Genomic DNA, 21,574 nt, shown 5'->3' on the forward strand with positions numbered 1-21,574 from the left:
TGGATGGGAAGAAACGGGCAAATCTGTGCCTAACTCCAGGAACCGGTGATGTTCGGGCTGAGGGGGGCAGAGTGGAGCTCACATTCTGAGGCAAGCAACGGGGGGGAACACCACAAACCAGAAGAGGCGTCTCCAGCCTCCGATCCTCAGCCCAGAGCCCTCCCCTCTGGCAAACTGCAGCCTTGGGGTCCGTGTCGCCCTCTGTGCATGAAGCCCCCGCCGAGGATTCACAGCCACGTTGTGTACCCACCGGAAATAAAAGGAAACACGATTTAAAATATGTTTTATTACGTAAAACTTAATTACAGGGGTCCTTAAGTGCCCCAGTAGGCTAAGGACCTGGCTCTGGATTTTGGCTCAAGTTGATGTTAGGGTTGTGAGATGGAGCCCAATGTCAGGTTCCGCACTGGGCAGGGAGTCGGCTTAGGATTGCATCTCTCCCTCTGCACTTCCCCCTGCGCATAGAAATTCTCTAAGCTACATAAAATCTTAAAAAAAAAAAAAAAAAAAAAGAGAAAACTATAGGGGTGCCTGGGTGGCTCAGACGGTTCAGCATCTGCCTTTGAATCAGGTCATGATCCCGGGGTCCTGGAATCGAGCCCGGCAGTGGGCTCCCTGTTCAGCAGGGAGCCTGCTGCTCCCTCTCCCTCTCCGTGCCGCTCCCCCTGTTTAAACTCTCTCTAGTAAAAGGATATTTTTAAAAAAAACTATTAATACAGAAAAAAATGTAATATATTAACTATACTTATAAATACAGCATAATAACAAGTCATTAAGTTACTCCTACTTACATAGGGGAACCTCAGTCACAGGCACACCGTGTTCTAGGTCATGGGGACATCCCAGATCTCCGAGATCTAAGCACTGATCAGAGCAGAAAAAGGGCTCCAGCCTCAGTGCCTGGGGAAAGGGCTGGGCAACGTGAGTGCAGCCAGCAGAGTCCTGGCTCCCTGCCCAACCACCTCAGGACTCGCTGGGATCCACGCAGATCCTGCCCACCCCTGCCGCCTTGGTCACAGGCAGTCCCCACAGCTGGTCTGGCCCCGCAGGAAGCACTCTTGCTGGCACCTAGAACTGACCTCCCCATTGCCAACTTTGTGCGGGATCTATGTAGAAAATGTGCACAGTCCCATCAGGGATTCCAGAAGTTTCCAGTAAGATGCAAACTGGGAAAGAAGGTCAGATCACGGCCATTCAGGATCCCGCTCAAGGACATGATCCCGTGCCAAAAGTTTCATCTGAGGTCTCCGAACGTCTGACCAGGATGCCTTCGGCAACTAACCCGTTTATAATATTTTCCAGGTACATGTGTAGCTGCATCTTATGGAGGGCAGCGAACAGTTTAAAAACAGAGGCTTCCCTTCCCAACTGGGTTCTCCACAAAAGGAGCATCTGGTGATGCTGCTCCATCACATTGCCGGGGTTTTGGCATTCGCAAATGTCAATGTCACTGTCTTTCAGCCCGAGAATCCTCATAAATGTTTTCCAGTGTTTATCAGAGATCGTTTTTTCAAATTCATAGTAGGTCCGGGCTGAAAAAAAGTAAAAGCAAAAAGGAGGACTGTTTACATTTCTGGGAGGACCGCATGGCACCTGCTGTCACGGCTCCCCAGGGATAGGTCACAGGTGTCTCCAGCGTGCCCCAGGGCCGGGCGCCAACCAGCACGCCACACCCAGGAGGTGGGAGGTCCTGTGGGACCCCGCTGATGTCCCAGAAATCGGGTCCAGATGCCAGGAGACCGAGGTGGGGCCAAGACTCCCGCCCTGCCTGTGGCTCATTACTGGAGCCTGGGAGGAGCCAAAGATCCGGGGAAGTCGGGAACTGCACGGGATCCCCAGTCGGCTGCAGGTCACCTGCCCTTTTTCTGTCCCTTGACACCCAGAGAGAGGCTGTAAGACGCACAGGACTGACAAGGCCTCCAGCTATCGGATGGGGACCGTGGTTAGGATCTGAGACCAGAGAGGCAGGTTTTGTAACCTCTTGGGGTTTCAGACTACCGTCTCCTTAAACCTATCCAAAGGGGTGGCCCTGCACAGCTGGTTAGCGAAGATGGGATGTAAAACAAAAAGCACCTGTCATGGAGCAGGTCTCAATCAATCCTCCATGAACGCCTGAAAGAGTACGGAGTCCTAGCCAAGAGCGGGCCTGCTCGTCGAGGCTGTAACAAGTATTCCTACCCCCCACTCATTTCTTCTTCAAAACATGAACGCATCTTCCAATCAAAGCGGTAGTCAAAGCCGATGAACCCCACCAAACTCATGTTTGACAAATGATGTTTCCCATAATGTCGCTCCTGAGCGCAAAATAGTGCCCGCGGCTTGACGCAGGCAAGTGTCCCCCTCTCAGAAACAAGGACAGCAGGACTTGACATGCACACCAAACAAGGCGAGGCCTTAACAGTTGCTAGAAACGAGGAATGCAGACTACGTACCGTCATTCCATGTATCTGTTACAAAATACTTAGCTTCATAGTCCTGTGGAGGGAAGAAAACACCGTTGTTGCAGGAGAAGGAAGAATCCATGTGGCTGAAGCCGAACCACAGTCTGGTCGGAGGGAGCAGCGGGGTGAGGACAGGGGGGCCTCCATGGACGGGAGAAGGCCTTCAGGGAGTAGGTCCCGCACCAGGGGCCGAGAGGTCACAGCCTACGAGTGTCCTCCGGGTCTCACTGCCCCAGGACACGGCCGGGGCCCAGAGGCGGCCCAGTGGCCCCTGCTCAGGTGGGCAGGCGGGCAGGTACCCGCTGAGCTGTGTCACCTGGGGATACCCAGCTCTGCTCCAGGGAATGACGAACGGACAGCACTCCTGTCCACAGAAATGCCCCGGGAAACGCGAGAGGGGACTCCGGAGAAGCTCCGAGCGGAGGTCAGTGCCAACACTGAGTGCCCGAGAGCGGCAGCCCCAACGCCCACTTCTCCTGCGCATGAGGTCAGGTAGCCCGTCACCGCCAGGCCGACGGCTGCAGGCCCCAGCTCTGCCTCCCGCCCGCGGCTGGCCCCCCACGGGACTCCCCGCTCTGGGCAGGGGTGCTCGGCCATAACATGGGATAAGAACGGGCTGAGAGGGACCCCCCGGGCCTCCTGCTGAGATGGGCAAGAGTCCTAACGTCTCTACTGACTCGTCTTCTGAGCCGGCAGGGAATCTGAACAACGTCAAGCCCTCTCTCCCTGCAGTGGTACCTACGGACACTCGGCCCAGAAACCCAGTCTCCACGCTAGAGCTGGCATCCGCCACGCCCACACCAGGGGACCCCAGGGGGCCACAGCGATCAGCACAGGAGCGGCGTGATCTCCTCCCTGGGACCCTGTCCCTAACTCCTCACCTGTGCCCTGCCTTCAGGATTCAGACACGGGGCCTTGGAATTCCCCAAACCCTGGCTCCGTCCCATCAATGCACATGCTGTCCCCGCTTCTGGAAGAGCCCTACTCCCCTGAGCCACGGAGCGGGTGTCTGCTCATCTCGTCAAACTCAGGTGTCCCACGCAGGACGGGCCACGCAGCCCCACAACAGAGGATGGGGCCCATTGCTGTCCTGCGAGCGAGCCCGGCCCCCACGGCCCATCCAGGGGCGCAGTGTGCGCTCGCCCCTCCCGCCGCCACCCCGGCTGCACTGAGGCCATGCCCGGCACACAGGACTTGCTGGCCGAAGCCCGCCGGGCCGATCTGAGGCCCGCTCGTGCTCCGGGGGCTGTGGTGTCCAGCACGTCCCAGCCTCGGGCCCTGGACAAGGACGCTCCCTGAGCCTTGGCACCCTCCCGGTGTTACAGCCCCTTGGGACAGCAGGTGGGGTCGGGACTCCTGTGTGCTGAATTGTAGCCCCACACACTGAGTCTGAACCTCTCAACGTGACTAGTCGGGAATGGGGTCCAGGCGGACAACAGTCCTGTCGAGGTCGTGAGGGTCAGCCTCACTCCATGCTGACTGGTGTTATCAGGGAAAGGGGAAATCTGGACGTGGACTCGTACACAGGGACACACGCCGTGAGGACGGAGGCAGAGCTTGGGGCAATGCTTCCGCAAGCCCTGGAGCCCGAAGTCGGCCAGATGCGAGCAGCCGCCGAGGGAGAGGCCTGGCCCGCTGGTGCTTTGCAGACTCAGCAGCCGCAGGCCACCCAACACCTCGATCTGGACCGTGAGCCTCCAGGACGCGAGACAGTACACACCCCGCCGAGGAAGCCGCCCCGGGAAACCCACACAGGGGCTGTGCCAGAGCGCACACGGTAGCCCTGAGCACGGGGTCTGCGTACACTCAGCGCTCAGTAAGCAGAGGTCTCATTCTTGGACGCCCCAGACGGGTCGCCTACCTGCTCCAGGGTCCTGAGGGAGGGGGCCACCTCAGGGTGGTCCTGCGGGCCAGGGGCGGCCGGGGCTGCCGTCTGTAGCGCCTGCTCTGGGGCCGCGGGGCTCCCCCCGAGCGCCACCCGCGCCGGCTCGGCGCCCTCCTCCGGCTCCTCTGAGGGGCCTGCGTGGGGCCCAGCCTCGGGCTTCACAGCTGAGCACCCCTCCTCCAGCAAGCGAAAAGACGAGGACATTTCCATGTCAGGGGCAGGCACGTCGGTCTCAGGATTCAGGGGTAGCAGCGACTCACTGTGCTGATGGCCAATCTGTGAGTAAAGGACAAAATCGTGTCTTTTGGACACGGAAGCCTGTGGCACAGGTGCTTCCCAAGCCACGACTGGGGCGGCGGGGGGGAGAGAAATACCTGGTAATTCCTGCCGAACGTCACACTGTTTCATGAGGACTTTATTTGTTTGGTAACCTGAGCAACTACCGGGGAGCTCAGGTGACCGGTTGCAATTATTAGCAATAAAGTATCTCTTTAACTTTTAAGGAGACTCCCGCCCAGCATGGCGTCCAACGATGGGCTTGAACTCACAACCCCGAGTGCAAGACCCGAGATGAGCCTGAGAGTCGGAGGCTTAACCGACGGACACACCCAGGTGCCCGGACAATAAAGCATCGTTTAAGGAGGGTGCGCACCCTGGGCTTGGACACAGAACGCTACTGCACACTTAACAGTCTACACTGGTGTGAGCGCAACTTTTGTACACACCAGGAAAGTGAGCAATCCATCCGACTGGCTCCATTGCGCTACGTGCTTTATGGCTGTGGGGCGGGACCACCTCCCAGCACCGCACGCTGCGCCTGTGGGTCCGCAGCCTGAGCTCTGCGCCCGCACGTAGGACCTGACCGCAGGAGTTCACACTCCATGAATGTGAGCCCTACACCAGTGGTGAGCGTGCTCGAAGAGGCCGACTCTGAGACGCACGGACACGGGGAGAGAAGCAGAGACGGGCAGACACCTCGGCCCTACAACGCTGGGGTCTCCAGCCCGATTAGGGAGGCAGGAAGGACCCTCCCAAACGCCTCTGACAGAGCCCCCCCTTCCCGCCGCCCCTCCCCTGATGCCAGACTCCAGCCCGATAGGCTCTACTGCTTTGTACTCCCCAGCGGACACGGAATTTTTCGGCAGCCCTGGGATGCTCATGCACACCCCTCTGCCACTCTGAGCCTCATTTTCCACCCCGCCCTAGACCGACAGAATTTCAGTCTTCTTCCAGCACATTCTGGGGCTCCAATAAGCAGGCACACGCGAGGCTGGAAAGCAGGGGCTCTGGTGTGCCCACCACTCACCCACCCCAGATGACTTTTGGGACTCGACTGCCACCAAAGCCCAGTGCCACCGTTAGGGAAACCGCAGGACAATACTTACAGCGCTGTCAGGTCCGTCCGGCCTTCCTGAATACCAAGAAGAAGAGAAACGATCAGAACTGAAATCAGTGGGGGCAATGACTTCTGCGAGAGAAGAAACTGCTCTGAATTGAGGACAAACCGTCCTTACCTTTCCAGACGCTGAAGAACCAGCGGCAAGGCCGCATACCTGCAAGGAGCACAGGAGGTGAGCGTCCTCGGGGCTCTGTCTGCACCCAGCTGCCCTTCCTCCCTTCGGGCACCCCACGGTGACGCAGAGCCAGTCTCTCCCTGCCCCTTGGTCCACAGCACCCCCAACGCGGCGTCTCGCCAGCTGCCCAGAGATCTGGGTCTTTTTTTTTTTTTTTTTAAAGATTTTATTTATTTATTTGAGAGAGAAAATGAGATAGAGAAAGGGAGCATGAGAGGGGGGAGGGTCAGAGGGAGAAGCAAACTCCCCGCTGATAGCAGGGAGCCCAATGCTGGACTCGATCCCAGGACTCCAGGAGCATGACCTGAGCCGAAGGCAGTCGCTCAACCAACTGAGCCACCCAGGCGCCCCCGGAGATTTGGGTCTTAAGACCTGTGTGCGGGGAGCAGGCAAAGAGCTCTGAGCTCACACATGAGAAGGAGAAATTCAACACAGCTGTGTATTCACAGCAAAAGCCTCCCGGGGGACCCCCAACCCAGGGGGTCCACTTCGGCGCTCCTGATGGGGACCCAGAGCTAGCTCCTCCAGCTCTGACCTGACCCTACTTACCCTTCTTCTTATGACAGTACATGAGGAGGACAGCCACAATGAGGAAGATGGCCAAGAGGACGAAGGATAACACGAGCCCACGGACAGACACATCCTTCGGTAATTCTTTTCCTGGAAGGAGACAAAACAGAGAATGGTGGAGCGGGTCAGGCTCACGTTCCTCACTCAGGTGACAAGGACAGAAAATCCTCGCTCTGGGAGGCAAGGAGGCACCGTGGGATCTCAAGGCCTCAAGCCATCTCTCCCACTAATCATGGTCTTGAACGACCCTAGTGGGAGGCAGCTGAGGCTCCTGGTTTCTGTGTCACAGACGAGGACCTGGGGTCCTGGTCAGGTGGCCGGAAGCCGGAGGAGGTCTGCATGGCCAGGGGAGTGGAGGGAGGTCCTGGTTTCCCGGGACCGGGCTCTGCATTTCCACCTGCACCAGCAGGAGGCAGAGCATGGCCAGTCCTGACGGCAGCAAGGCCCTCCCACGGTGGCCTGAGGGACATGGCAGGTCCACCCCGAGGGGACATCTGCTATAACCACTCGGGTGTCCTGGTCTCACTCTGGTGACATCACAGAACTGACACAGGGGGCAGGACGGTCCCATTAGAGCCTCGATGGTCAGCCACCAGGATGTCATCGGCGTTGGCAGCCGGGACTGGGAGGTGGGAGGGATGGACGACAGGGCAGATCTTTCACATGGTGCCAAGTCTGACTCAAAGATTTTCTTTATGCTCTGATTAGGCCCTTCCTAATTTGTTCTTCTCTCTTTGGTGTTAAAGTATCCTTTAAAAGTGCAAGTTACACAAATCAGAATCTTTTGTGGAAATCAACAAGACAGTGCTGGCCTGTAAAGGGACACCCCACCGTCCCAGAGCAGCCGGACGACCCAGACGCAGAGCCTCAGACGTCAAGGCCCGCAGTTAGGTGGACTTGGGCGCCCCCCCCCAAGATGGGACCGAAGGACAGCCTCACACGGGGATGCTCGCTGCACTGACCCACCAAGGGACACTGGCTACAGCTGGAAGGGACGGTCTTTGAAGGACACAATCCTGAGTCAGGTGCATGTGCAGGTGGGAAAAACACACCGAACCTGGACCTCCTACCCTACACCCTGCCGGGTTCACTGCAGAACAAAAACAGGAAGGCAAACCCATACAGAATCCCTCCAGGTGAGCGAAGATTTCTCACACAGGACATGAGCCCCAACCGTACGGGACACAGTTGGGTAAAGGGACCACATGAAAACGAAGGGCCTGTCCACCAAGACACCCTTGCCGTCGGAGAAGAAGACTCGCCGAGGAGGAGATATTTACAACACAAAGGCACTATCCATGAATTCTGTAAACCACCACCCACTGCTACCAATACAGCTGACCTTTCAACAACATCAGCCACAAGGTCCAGGTACGTGTGGAATTTTTCAATACACACGATACGGAACCATCGATGTGTCTGTTCTTCCTTATTATCTCACTACCCTTTTTTTTTTTAAAGATTCATCGATTTATTTGACAGAGCGAGAATGAGAGAGAAGGGGGGAGCGGGGGGGGGAGGGTCAGAGGGAGAAGCAGGCTCCCCGCCGAGCAGGGAGCCCAATGCGAGACTCGATCCCGGGACTCCGGGATCATGACCTGAGCCGAAGGCAGTCGCTTAACCGACTGAGACCCCCAGGCGCCCCTCCTTCTTACCCTTTTCTCTCTACTTTATGTTACTGTAACAAGACCGCACGTGTGATACATGTAACACACAACATAGCAGGTAATCAACTGTCCAGGCCCGCGGAGGCTTCATTCAACAGGACGCTATTAGTAGGTAAGATTTTGGGGGGATCAAGGGTTCTCTGGGGATGTTCCCGTGCAAGGGGAACCGGCGCCCCTCGCCCCACGTTGTTCAGGGCTCCGCTCTATCAAAACTAAGAAAGCAACCCCGCCTAGGACTCAACCGAACAGTAGGCAAGAATCCCTCAGAGACACTCAGCACCAGAGGCCCAAAGGCTTGGGGCCTCACCTCCGCTCGCGGCTGCTGCCTGCCTCAAAGCCTCGGGTCCCGGCCGAGCGCCCCTGAAGGCAGCGACCTGGCCTGCTTTTGGGGATCCCGTGAAAGGAGAGATGGAGGAGGTGCTGACTAACCGGGAGAAAACCGCGGGCCTCACGGAACTCAGCCGCTCCCCTCCCCTCCTGCTCTGCCAGGCGCGGGACGCCAGGCAGGACGCCAGCAGTGAGCGTCCCCGTCGGCCCACGCACCCCGGCGCGGGAACCTAGGACGCAAGCCACGGCGCGGCTCCAAGCATTCTGTTCACTCAAGACAGGGCCGTGACCGTGGCCCATGGGCCGAATCCAGCCCACGGCCCATTCCCGCAAGTCTGAATGGCACCCAGGCGTGCCAAGCCTAACGTCTTACCTTCACGGGGCAGGTCTGCGGACCTGGAAGGAAGAGATGGCGTCCGGCTCTTACCTGGTGCCCTCGTACCAGCTTCTGGGGCACAGACTGTATCGTGTGTGGCATTGCAGGGCCGAATGACAGGTCCAGAACACCTGACACAGGGAGGAAACCCAGAGCATTAATCCTCCCTGCCTGGTACGGCCCCAAACATCCTTCGCACCACCCACAGGTCAGAGGTCAGGAGGAGCCCCGGCTCGCAGGATGGCCCGCCAGCTCTCAGGCTCTCACTGCCTGGCATGTCCCCGGCTGCCTGGCCCAAACCGGTTCCCTGAGTAGTAAAGCTCTGTCCCATGCTCTGTGACGTGTGGGGGGTAGGGCAGAGCGTCCCTCTGTTCCTGGATAGCACTGCATGTGCTGGGAGGACTTGCCCTGCTGTAGCTGCAGCTCGATCTCCCTCAAGAAAGAAGGTAGCCCAAAGGTGAAGTGCGTGCAAAAGGGGACATAGAAGCGAATCCAGAGAAGCCAGAGGCTTGATCGAACCGGACCTGAAGGCAGTCCTCACTTCGGACTCACAGGTCCAGGAAGCTACCGTTCGACACGGTCTGAGTTACGTCAGTTGATGACGTGCCTCACAAAGGAAAGGCGAGCTATCTTTTTAGTGGCCCTGCCACTGTCCGCGTCCCCAGAAGGTCCTCCCCAATCGGTGTCCACCCAGAACCTCGGAAGGGGGTGTGCAGAGATGCTCACGTGACGGATGGGGTCACGCCAGACTGCGGTAGGCCTTCACCCATGACTGCTGTCCTTACAGGAGGGAAGAGTGTACCAGGACAGAGAGAAGGCCGGGTGCAGACAGACAGACACAAGTGGAGACGACCTCAAGCAGACAGAAGCAGAGGCAGGAAAGCCCAGGAGCCCCGAAGCGTGCCGGCAACATCAGCGGTGGGAAGAGGTGAGGCAGGGTCCTCCCCCAGAGTCTGCAGAGGGAGCTCGGCCCCGCTGACCCCTGGCTTCAGACTTCTGGTCTGCAGACTGTGAGAGGACACATCTCTGTTGGTTTTCTCACAACCACCCAGGTGTGGCCGTGTGTCAGCAGCCACAGGTCGTTCACGGTGATGCGTTCACGCCGCTCTGCACTCATTCCGTCTGCCTAGACCTCTCCTCCCCCGGAACTCTCGATGGCTCCCCCCTCCCTCCCTGGGCCTCTGCTCAAGAGGCCAGTCCCCCCGCCCTCACGCGCTCTCCCCCGCATGGATCCGTCAACTGCCCCCGTGTCTGCGCCGTCTCCACCACTGCTGGGCGCTTAGGGTCTGCTACTGTGCGTACAGGAGGGGCCCACACCCGCATCCCCAGCACCTTCGACACCGGAAGCAATTCTCCACGCAGTTGTCTGAGTCGCAGTAGTGGGTCCCCGACTTGCACTGGCATTGCCGGTCGCTGGTCGGTGTGCACTCAGCCACCATCTCCTGGTCTGAAGGGGGAGAGCTGAGGGTCAGCACCGGGGGCCAGGACCATCCCCGCCTGTACCGGGCTGTGCCCAGCACACTGGTGGAGAGCACGGAACCTGTCCTCCTCTTCCCTTCTATGCAGGGGCGGAGAGGGGCCAACAGCCAAACCTCACCCCTGCATCCCGGCCAAGGGGCCGGGGCCACCTGCTCAGAAGCCACCCCCATCGTTCCGTTCACCTTGTTCGCCCCGCACAGAAGAGCACAGCGCCGGCAGGGATGCCGGGTGGGGGGACCCCTCAGAGAGAGAACGGAAGGCAGGGGGACCTCTCCTCCTCCAGCAACACCCATGGCAGCCGTGCTCACCACCACACCCGGAGCCCTTCCACGGTGCTCGAGACCAAGAACAGCATTCCACAGACAGGTGAGAACCAGACAGGCCCGCATTCCCTGCCCGGCACCACGTCCCAGATCCACAGCCCGGGTTCAGCCCTCCGCAGCCCATCGCTACATTCTGGCGCTTCCTGAAACCGGACGCGCTGGGCTAGATACAACCAGACCGGATCCCGCCGCGTAGCCCACGCCGGGCTGGCCCCTGGGGGACCCAGCTCTCCGTCCCTGGACACTCGGGTTGCTGCTGGCTTTATGTGACAGCAGACGCTTCCCCTGCTCTCAGCACACACGGGCAACGCCTGCCCGGGTCGAGATCAGGACACGGGGTGGTCGGGCAGCCGCTTCGGCGAATTTTCAACTTCACCAGCTCTGCCAAGACTGTTTCCAGAGCGTACGGACTCCTGCACGTCCCTGGGGGTGAGTCCTCCCTGTCTTTGGGCCCCATGCTGGAAATCTGTCCATCTGCTAGGAGGACAGCATGTCTGTCCATCTACTCCTGAGCTTTTTACGTGTGTACTGGTCACGGATGTCCGATCGTCTTGGCCGCGTCTGTGTCTCCACTTAAATCAAGTGTGTTTTCAAACGTCCCTACTGATGTGTTTCTTCTGGATGTGAATTTCCCTGAATCATATCATAAATCCGTTCTCCCACGGATTCACGGCTGAATTCCCAAACCTGGGTGTCTTGCGAAGAACAGAAGTCGGCCGTTTGAAAGCAGTCACGGGTACCCTCCTCACTCGTAAGGTTTCTGACTTTTAGGGCTCCCGTAAGATGCTTTTCCACTGCCACCAGGGCATAAACACGCTTTACATTTTGCTCTCAAAGTCTGACTTTCCCCACGCGGCCTTAGCTGCACCGTGAGCACACTCGTGTGCGTGGCGGGAGCTTCCGGCCTGCATCCTGCCCGGGCAGCGACTCGGGGGGGGGGGGTGGCGGTCTGCGCCGGAGATGCCAGCCCTGCTCCCGGGGAGGGGCTCGGTCCCTGGGCCACACGCCACCGTTCACATCCACGGCGCTGTCCACTGTTCCACTGGCCCAACCGTCCACCCCGCCCTGACCATCACGCTTGTCCCCCTGCCTCTCTGCACTGAGTCGTAACACAAGGGAGAGGGAGCATGTTCTCTCTCTTCCTCCTGAGAGTTTTGACGACTGTCAGCTCATTAGATTGCATGAAAATACCTGTTGTGTTTTTTTTTTTTAAATAAAAATTGTGTATTTAAAATCTTCAGCGGGTGGCCCAGACGGTTCAGACGTTAAGCGTCGGCCTTCGGCTCGGGCCATGGTCCCAGGGTCCTGGGATCGAGCCCCGCATCGGGCTCCCTGCTCCGCGGGAGGCCTGCTTCTCCCTCCCCCGCTCCCTCTGCTTGGGTTCCCTCCTCTCTCACTGTGTCTCTGTCAAATACATAAAATCTTTAAAAAAATAAAGGAAAGAGAAGAAAACCCGCGGCAGGATGACATGCTGCTGGGATTGGCCAGAACGCACTGAATGGTCGAAGAGCCCTTTCACAGGGGTCTGCCGTCTTTAAAACAGAGAGTCCCCTTACTTACAATCTTGTACCTCTCTGCGTAAGCAGACTTTCTTCAACGTTGTTTGGTCACGCAAACATAAATTTTATACGTCCTTTCCCAGATTTTCTCAAAGTTTCTCATCGTTTCTTTGCTAATGCAAACAGCATCTTTTTAAAGAATGACATCTTTAAAAACAACTTGATGCTCCTACATAGAAACAGAGAGAACCTTTTGTATGTGACCCTTGCCCCGAGTATCTCTAAGATCCTGACTCCCGGAAGGCTGGTTCTTTAACCAGGTGCACACACCATCATGGTAAGAACACCCCGAGATCGGTACGCTGCAGCTCTATCATTGGGTTCATCTGATGTAATTCCGTTTGGGGCAACGCCAGCAAGCTGAGGCCAGGGGGCTACGTTTCCAAACCCCAAGATCCCACTGTGCCGGACTGTAGCGCACTTACCCGCCCGACACCTAGTGCATGGCCGGCAGCTGGTCTCCCTGTTTGGGTGGGACTGGAAGCTTTCGGATTCACATGGACTACATTTGGAAACACCATGGTTTACATCACAGTGCCTGCTGACATAAAAGCCTGTAAAGGGGGGAACACAGAGGTGAGGTGGGGGCCCAGAGCGGACCCGATCCCCAGGCCTCTACTGGAGGACCAGGCCTCGCCACGATCTCCTTGGAGCGTTCTGGACTGACACTTGGCCACAAGTGTCCCAGGAACTGGGGACCTAGTGCCCCTCGGCTTTCAGCGACATCTTGGAACACAGGTCAGGAGATGGTTTGGAGCATACACACTGGAGGCTCCTGTGCCCGACAACATCTGTGTGTTCACCCCTGCCTCTGGGGTGGGCTGACAGCTTCCGGCTCATCTACAGGGAACGCTGGAGGGCTCAAGACAGAGTCTCTGACCAGGCCCAGAGGAGCCCCCTGGTCTAGCGCCTGCCTCGTGCAAAGGCTGTAGCTGAGACAATCAGCCCTGGCTGGGAGGAGGCGAACACAACCTGAAGTTGCACAAGGCTGAGTTCACAAGGTTTGCAGTCGAAGCACCTGTGTCTACTTCATGCCCACATGAGCTGTGCGTGTATGCGGGTGCACGTGCGCATAGGCAGCGGACCCACACATGCCTGGTGTATACACAGGTATGCTGGGAGCGTGTCAGGTGAGTGGTCCAGGTGTGGGTCTTCAGTACCCGAAACGGGAGCCCTGCAGGGGCAGAGCGTGTGTGGGGCAGTGGGTGACGCCGGTGGTGATGGGTAGAGGGATGTGGTCGGCCCCCGCAAAGAGGAGATCCGTGAAGGAACTCCCACGGACAGCGTGTGCACATCTGTCTGCGAGTGTAGATGAGGTACATGCTGTGGAGGGGTGGGAAGAGCAGGCACCTAGGGCCTGTGGCCCCCACCTGCTCTATGGGGCTCATTCAGAGCATCCTCACGAAGGTGAGTAAGCCTCCACGCACATGCCGTGCCTGAGAACCGTGGTCGCCCCGGCCCCGCAAGGACCCTCCTTCGTCAGGTGTCCGAGTCACCCCAACGGGAGGGCAGCTAGGAGCATCCGGCCTGACCGTGCATCCCCATGTTGTCCTCCAGCCTGCAGAAGGACCTCCCTGAACAAAACAAGCCCACAACCCTATTCACAGGAGAGCCCCCCCCCCCAAGGGGGCCAAGATGCCAAGGAGCGGTCCGCTCACCTGAGCCAGAGGGAGTCTCCCCACCCAGCCTCCAGCTCTGTCTGCTCCAACGGCCCACAGCCTGCCTTCTCCAGCCTGCGAGGGCTGCCCCTCAAAGCTCCAGAAGATCCCCTTGGACTCACCGGCAGGACACTGTTGGCAGCACAGGTGGAGACCCTCAGGCTTGTACTCATTCGGGCCGCACTCGGGGTTACCGCCTGGCAAGGTCACCTTCGATCCGAAAAAGGAGATGGGGGTCATTAAGAGAAGCCTCTGCTGCACACGGAGCCGCACATGTCCTCTAGCTGGACACAGGCAAGCACACAGGGGGACGACCACCTGCCACCTCACAGGGGTGGGCTTTGTTGGGGGAGCATACGTTGGGAACTTCCTACGTATCTCTGTGCTTTTGAACTTAGGATCTGGAGCAGTGCTACTCGGGGCAAAATGTTCTTTCGTTTCCCAAAACACGTGCTCAGGCCCACTGTTCCTACTGTTGCCGTGTAACCTACCACCCAGCCCGAACTGAATCGTCTGGGCCCGAATATTGCTTTTTTATTGAAATGATTTATTTATTTATTTCAGAGAGAGTGTACGAGCAGGGGGATGGGGAGGAGGAGAGGGAGACAGAATCCCAAGCAGACGCCCCGCTGAGTGCTGAGCCCGACACGGGTTCGATCCCACGACTCGGAGACCGTGACCTGACCCGAAAGCAAGACTCGGACACTCAAGGGACCGAGCCACCCAGGTGCCCTGACCATTTGCTTTTGTTCTAGTTCATCTGTTCAGTGACTACATATTTATGTGTCAAAAAAGCACATCATCTTTTGGCTGGGAACAGGGGATGTGAGTGTGTGCACCTGCTCCCTGCGTGCACACACACTAGAGCCCTGTCGTGGTGTGGTCCTGATGTTTTACATCGTTACTGATTGTTTTCTGCTCGGTCTACTGGCGTTTGAGGTACAGTAAAACCTCGACCCAGTTCGTGGATGTTGGATTTCCCCAGACAATTACACCAGTTTCTGCTGGGTGTACGCTGCGGGCACTCGGGTGGATGCGGGCGATGTCACGACCCCGCTGCAGTTAAAGCCATGCACCCTTGCCGTTCGCTGAACTGGGGTTTGCAAGCCGGCCCGCTCAGTGACACTCCTCCGTAACCCCGAAGCGGCTCCTCGCGGCAGCTGCTGGCACGCGCAGAACGGCAAGACTCTCTCGCCGGGTTGTGCTGACCCCACTCCTCCTACCTCTAGGCGAGAAGAGCCTGCCACCCACCTTCACCCCGTCTGCTTCCCGCCCGGCCCAGCCGCGCTACGTCCTTTTAGGCAGAGCTCTGGAAACACCAGCTCGCCTGACTTTCCCTTCTACGCCAACCCGATCGTTCAGAAATGAGTTCCTCCTACTTGCAGGTGCTGGACCACCACCGGATTTACGTTTCCTTCTGCCATCTCATGTTGTGTTTTTAATACCCCACTTTCTTGGATTCTTTTTCGCCTTTTCAGGCTTTTGCTTCCTTTTTATTCCTCGTCTCCACATCCCTTTTTTGCCCCTTCCCACGGAAACTGATGAGGTTCCACTTTAGTTTCTAGCGGTTCAGACTACGTTTTAATTTGGGTGAAACAAAAAGGAACAAAATCATATTTAGATGGGCTTCCCTCTGCCAACACCACAGTCATAACCGTCTCGGGCAAGAACGTATCAACGAATGCACGTTCGTGAATGGAACCTCCTGGGAAAACAGAGTATTTACACGGTTTCAAAGGCAGTGCCCCTCAGGATACCTGCTAATTACAGAGGGAGAAAATATTAAGTTTACTGTGAAGACACCTGTCAAACACCACCTGAACTGTCAACGTCAGCATCGCCGCGGAAGGAACAAATCGATGTCCTGTGTCATGTGTCTTTTGCGATGGTGCAGTTGAAAGGACACAAAGTCGCCTCTTCCGTATTTTTCCCAAAAATGCCAAACTCACATTTACTCACAAAAAGCCAGCACACAGATCCAAATTGAGAAACGTTTTATTAAAGGACGGGTCAGTACTCTATAAGCGTGTGAAGATCAGGGAAGAGAAGAAAGACCGAGAACAACTCATCCTGAGGACGGGGGTGGGACAGCAGGGGACTTGACGGGAGGCTGGGGACCGAAGGGCGGCACCTGTTTCAACCTTTGCCCCCATTCTGAGCATCGAGTGCAGGCACCCTCCTCTAGAGGTCTGCAAGGTCACTACCAGTGCTCTTAGTCTGTGCTATTTTAGTTGGCGGGAGTTTTTTGGTTTTTGGTTTTTTTTGAGGGTATCGTTTCTTCTTTTCTACCAGGCTAACATGCAGGGCACTCAAAAGTAACCATCTGAAAGTGTAGAATACGGTGGCGTCCAGCCCACTGACGCTGTTGCACAACCATTTGGACTATTTTGGAAACTTAAAAAGTCCAAAGGTACTTCAAAATCAAACCTGAAAAATTAAAAACCTTGTAAAAAAGAAAAAAAATATCTCAAGAGGAAAGCGGCTTTCCTTTGTGGAACTTAGCCTGGTCAGTAACATAAACGGAGGCCATTTCCTTCTGTCCGGGTGGGGCTCACCGGCTCAGCCAGCAAGGGGACGCTTCACATGGCAAAAACAGCAAAAAAGTCCTGTTCCGTCCCCCAGCCCCTCTGGTGTCGGGGCCACCCGCCCCCCCCGCCCCCCCCACTCTGCCACCCCAGCCCCGCCCTGAGTTCGGCCCAGTGTCCGCTCTGGGATGCCAGACCCGGTGCTCCCACCCCCCAGGCACAAGGAGAGTGGGGCTGGGAGGGTGGGTGGTCTCAGCTGTACCGCTGGTGGCCCGCTGGGGACCCTTCCTGGGTGCCCTGAGCACCCAGGCCCAGGACAAGGGTGGGGCAAAACGTAAGCGCCCCCCCCACCCCAACTCAGCAACCAAGATAAAACTACATGATGCGGCAATTTAAAAACTCGAATCAGCAGACGGCTGCCACCTTTTGTGAGCAGTTCTCCTGGAACCAGAGCAGGGTTACTAGGATGTGAAGCGGGTGGGCAGGCTCGGGCCAAGTGCAGGGTCCCATTCTCTCTTCTTCTGAAATGTGTCTATTTCAGCATGGATTGTTTTCGCATGGATTATTGCTTTTTCAAAAAGACCACAACAAAATACTCCTCACCTCAGGACCTGAGTTATGTGGGGGCCGTCCTAAGTCTACACCAGACACGAGTACCCGACTTGCCTCCTCCGGCAGGCACCTCCCTCGCAGAGGTCGAAGGGTTCCCCGTGGTCCCACCGGAGGCCCGCCTACCGGCAGCAATGCTCCCACCCCCGTGGGGCTCGCCCCAGCCAGGGGTCCCCCCTGCTCTCTGCCCTCCCCTCAGGCCCCAAGGCCCCTCCAGCCCCTTCCCCTCTGTGTCAAGAAATCCCTAAGGAAGTGCAATGGCATGTGGGGACCACAGCCATCCAGCATTTGCACACACCCAAGTCTCCAGTGGGGAAGCCATGAAGCGCCTGTGAGAAGCTTCACCCTTCAGTGAACGAGAACGTGTCACCGATCTGAAGTGAGCATCTCCTTCTGGGCAACCCCAGCCTCACAGAGAGGAAGGTCCTGGGAGGGACCGCAGAGGAGTCACCAACCACCCGCCCAATGTGGAAAGGCCTGGGAAGGGAACCCTGAGCCCAGCCCAGTGGGTATACTGCAACCAGGCTGAGAAGAGAGGTATTTCCCCTGCTCCTTTGAAGACAGGCTGGCAGGCAATTTCCAGAAGGTGCAGATTCCAAATTCTCCCCACCCTAAAGTTTCAGCACATATGACAAGGAGCCGACAGAAGAATGGACCGTGACTAAGCACCAAGCGACACGTTCTGATGCACGACCAAGTTTCATGGAATCAAAGGCTCTCTGCTTCTGCACAGCGATGGAAACCATCGACAAAATGAAGTGGCAATCGACCGAATGGGAGAAGATACTTGTGAACGACATACCCAACAAGAGCTTAACATCCAAAACAGACAAAGAACTCATACAACTCCGTTAAGAAAAAAACACACAACCAGCTTAAAACATAGGCACAGGACCCGAGTCCAAAGACATTTTCCAAAGACAACACAGATGGCCAACAAACCCGTGAAAAGATGCTCACCATCACCCATCATCAGGGAAATGCAAATCGAAACCACAATGAGATTTTACCTGGCACCTGTCAGAAGAGCTGGGATCAAAGAGACAAGAAATAGCAAGTGTTGGAGTGAGGCTGTGGAGAAAAGGGAACCCTCTCGGACTGTTGGTGGGAATACATGGAAAACGGTATGGAGGTTCGTCAAAAGAGTATAAACAGAACTACCCTACGACCCAGCAATCCAACTTCTGGGATTACCCTCACCCATGTGAAAAGACGTAGACACCCCTGTGTTCCCAGAAGGATTATTTACAACAGCCTCGATATGAAAGCAGCCAGAGAGTCCACGGTGATCGATGAACAGGTAAGGAAGATGGGGTGTATATACACGGTGGAATATTCGCCACAAAAAACAATGAGATTCACAATAAAAAAGGAGAAAAAGAAAGAAAAGGCTCTCTGGGTCAAGTTTTTCAGTGCGTCAATGTGGTCTTGCAGACATCACCAGACAAGCTGCTTGACCACAGGACACAAAGAGTTCCCCCCATCGAGGAATCTGGGAGCCACCAGCGCGGAGGGCGGAAATATGACGACGACAGAGAAAGAGACAAGCCATCGGGCCTGGCTGATCTCATTCTGAACGTGCTCTGGAAAAATTTGCTTACATACACCTGGCAAATACACGGGCAGAAACAGGCAGCCCCAGGGGCGGAGGGCACATAGAAGAAGGTGTTAGGTAGGAATGCCCTCCGGTCAGGAAAACACCAAGACTGGACTGAACTCAGGAATTCAACAAACAACCTGATACTGATACAGGGACCGAATTTACAAAGCACTAAAATCAGGGGCGCCTGGGGGGCACAGTCGGTTAAGCATCTGACTCTGGGTTCTGGCTCAGGTCAGGATCTCAAGGTTGTGAGATCAAGCCCTGGAATGGGCTCTGTGCTCAGCTCACAGAGTCTCTTGAATTCTTTCCCCCTCTGCTCTGCGCGCTCTCTCTCTCTCTCTCTCTCTCTCACACATAAATCAAGGGGCGCCTGGGTGGCTCAGCTGGTTAAGCATCTGCCTTCAACTCAATTCATGTTCCTGGAGTTCCAGGATCCAGCCCCCCACTCGGGCCCCTGCTCAGCAGGGAGTCCGCTTCTCCCTCTCCTCCACCCCTGCTCCTGCTGACTCTCTCAGAGAAATAAACAAAATCTTAAAAAACAAATAAAGAAATAAAATCCGGGGTGCCTCGGTGGCTCAGTGGGTTAAGCCTCTGACTTTGGCTCAGGTCATGATTCCAGGGTCTGGGATCCAGTGATACGTGGGGCTCCCCCCTCAGAGGGAAGTCGGCTTCCCCCTCCCCCTCTGCCCCTACTCATGCCCATGCCCCTGCTCGCTCTATCCATAAATAAATAAAATCTTTAAGAAAACAAATAAAATCTCTTTTTAAGATTAACAGTATGGAGGTTCCTCAAGAAGTTAAAATAGACCTACCCTACACCCAGCAATTGCACTAATATTTACCCAAAAGACACAAAAGTAGTGAACCAAAGGGGCACTGGCCCCCAATGTTTAGAGCAGCAATGTCCACAATAGCCCAACTATGGAAAGAGCCCAGATGTCCATCAACAGATAAATGGATAGAGATGATGTGGTATATGTACAATGAAAATCACTCAGCCATTAAAAAAAAAAAAAGAAAGAAACAAATCTTGCCATTTGCATCCACATAGACGGAGCTAGAGGATAGTATGCTAAGTGAAGTAAGTTAATCAGAGAAAGACAATGATCATATGACTCACTCACATGTGGAATTTAAGAAACAATGCAGAGGATCATAGGGGAAGGGATGACAAAATGAAACGAAATCAAAGAGGGAGACAAACCATAAGAGACTCTTAACTCTAGGAAACACTGAGGGCTGCTCAACGGGATGGGGGGGATGGGGTAACTGGATGATGGACATTAAGGAGGGCAGGAGATGTAATGACCACTGGGTGTGACAGGCAACCGATCAATCACTGAACTCCACCTCTGAAACTAGTAATATACTCTATGTCAAGTAATGGAATTTAAATAAAATTAAAATTAAAAATCAATAAATGAAAATAAAAGCACGAAAATCAGAAAAGACACCCTTTTCAGGGGAGAAACACTGCAACGCTCTAGCCAAACTGGCTTCGGGGAAACTCAGCAGAGCGCTGGGTGTGGAGAGCCGGGGTCTCCTGTCCTTTTCAGGCAGAAAGAGGACGACGCAGCCCGCAGCCCCCAGCCCCCAGCCCGACTGTGGACGTTGAGCTCGCTCAGGGGGGCGGCGACACTCAAACTTGCACACTGTGGTTTGAGGCTAACACTCCGTGGCACCGCAATCCGATTCTCCGCGCTTGAGGTTTTCGGATACGTTATCAAATATTATCATTGGTCCCAATATAATGCGACCGTCTCGCCACCAAACCATTTCTGCGTGAACGTGCGATGGCTGATAATAACAGCCACAGTGATTTGTAGCAAATTAAAGACCACGCTTCCCGCGAAAATTCGCGCAGCCTCCTGCCCCTCCCCGCTGCCCCCGCCCTGTTTCCACGACCGCGCGCGCTCCTGCAGCTCCTCGAGAGTCGTGCACACCGGAGCCCGGCCGCAAACTCTCTCCGGAGTCTGAAGCCACCGAGAACAGCCGAGCGCCAGCAGGGCTCGCCCCAGCAGCAGTGACTCACGCTCGCTGCCGAGGGACGTACGGGCTCCGTCCGCACCCGGGGAACGCGCGCGGCCTGCCGCGCCTGCCCGGCCCCTCACGGGGCTCCGGGACCCTTCCCAGACCGCGGCCGGCGTGTCCGGGCCTGCAGGGTTCTCCGGGACCGCTCCACGCGCCTCGGCCGCCCCGCCCGCTCCGGCTCCCAAACCGGACCCCGCCCCCACTCGACCCCGCCGCCCCGGGCCCCCCACCTGTGCCAGCATCCCCCCCCACCCGGGACCGCTTCATGGGCCCCCCCCCCGACCGCTCCCGCGCCTCTCCTACTGCTCCACGCGCCCTCCCGGCCGCCGCAGGTCCCTTCCCCGCGCCCCGCCCCCAGGCCGCTCCGCGCAGCCCCGCACCGCTCACCGCGGCTCCGTGGAGGAGCAGCAGGGCCCACAGCCGCAGGGCGCATGAGGTTCTCGACCTCCCGCTCATAGTGGAGTCGACGAACAGACAGCTGAGGACCGGTTCAGTCCGCCCGATTTCCGAGCGGCGGCCGGAAACGCCACCGGCGGAGACTTCCCTCGCGCGAGCCGGCCTCTGCCTATCTTATAGCGCGGGGCTCCTGGTGGGCGGAGCCCCCGGCGGGGACTTCCCTCCGGCGAGCCGGCCTCTACCTATCCTAGAGCGCGGGGCTCCTGGTGGGCGGAGCCCCCGGCGGGGACTTCCCTCCGGCGAGCCGGCCTCTACCTATCCTAGAGCGCGGGGCTCCTGGTGGGCGGAGCCTCGCCGCCCGCTCGGCCCCTCAAAGGGCGGCCGAGGGCGCGGACGGGCCCGTGTGCGTCATCTCCGAGCGCCGGCCGCGGGCTCCGGGCCAGAACCCGGTCCCGAAGCGGAGCGGCGGCCGCCTCCGGGTCCTTCCGCGGGCGGGCTCCTCCCTCCGCCGCTGCCCCGCCGTCCCCTCGTGCGCGCGCTCTTATTCATTG

At 57.1% G+C, this 21,574-nt stretch overlaps 1 protein-coding gene across 1 annotated transcript; it reads right to left on the minus strand.

The window, feature by feature from the left end:
• Positions 1-274: 274 nt before the first annotated feature.
• Positions 275-21,193, minus strand: LOC112828970 (tumor necrosis factor receptor superfamily member 1A-like). Its single transcript, XM_025878213.2, has 11 exons — positions 21,015-21,193; positions 13,982-14,069; positions 12,627-12,755; positions 10,173-10,287; positions 8,838-8,971; positions 6,450-6,560; positions 5,841-5,879; positions 5,712-5,737; positions 4,303-4,602; positions 2,433-2,475; positions 275-1,532 (listed from the first exon to the last, which is right to left on the minus strand). The coding sequence occupies exons 1-11, from the start codon at positions 21,081-21,083 to the stop codon at positions 1,207-1,209; spliced, it is 1,380 nt and encodes a 459-aa protein (XP_025733998.1). The 5' UTR covers positions 21,084-21,193; the 3' UTR covers positions 275-1,206.
• Positions 21,194-21,574: the final 381 nt, after the last annotated feature.

The sequence above is a fragment of the Callorhinus ursinus genome, unplaced genomic scaffold (assembly GCF_003265705.2).
Source record: "Callorhinus ursinus isolate GAN/ISIS: 27379988/994484 unplaced genomic scaffold, GSC_fseal_2.0 scaffold51, whole genome shotgun sequence".
In the NCBI taxonomy this organism is placed as follows: domain Eukaryota; kingdom Metazoa; phylum Chordata; class Mammalia; order Carnivora; family Otariidae; genus Callorhinus; species Callorhinus ursinus.

Excerpts from the sequence above, each read along its gene's own strand:
- LOC112828970 (XM_025878213.2), bottom strand. The coding sequence starts at position 21,083 with ATGAGCGGGAGGTCGAGAACCTCATGCGCCCTGCGGCTGTGGGCCCTG. Across the intron at positions 14,070-21,014 it reads TGCTCCTCCACGGAGCCGCG|GTGACCTTGCCAGGCGGTAA; the intron begins GTGAGCGGTGCG and ends TTCGGATCGAAG. Across the intron at positions 2,476-4,302 it reads CCCTCAGGACCCTGGAGCAG|GACTATGAAGCTAAGTATTT; the intron begins GTAGGCGACCCG and ends TTCCCTCCACAG.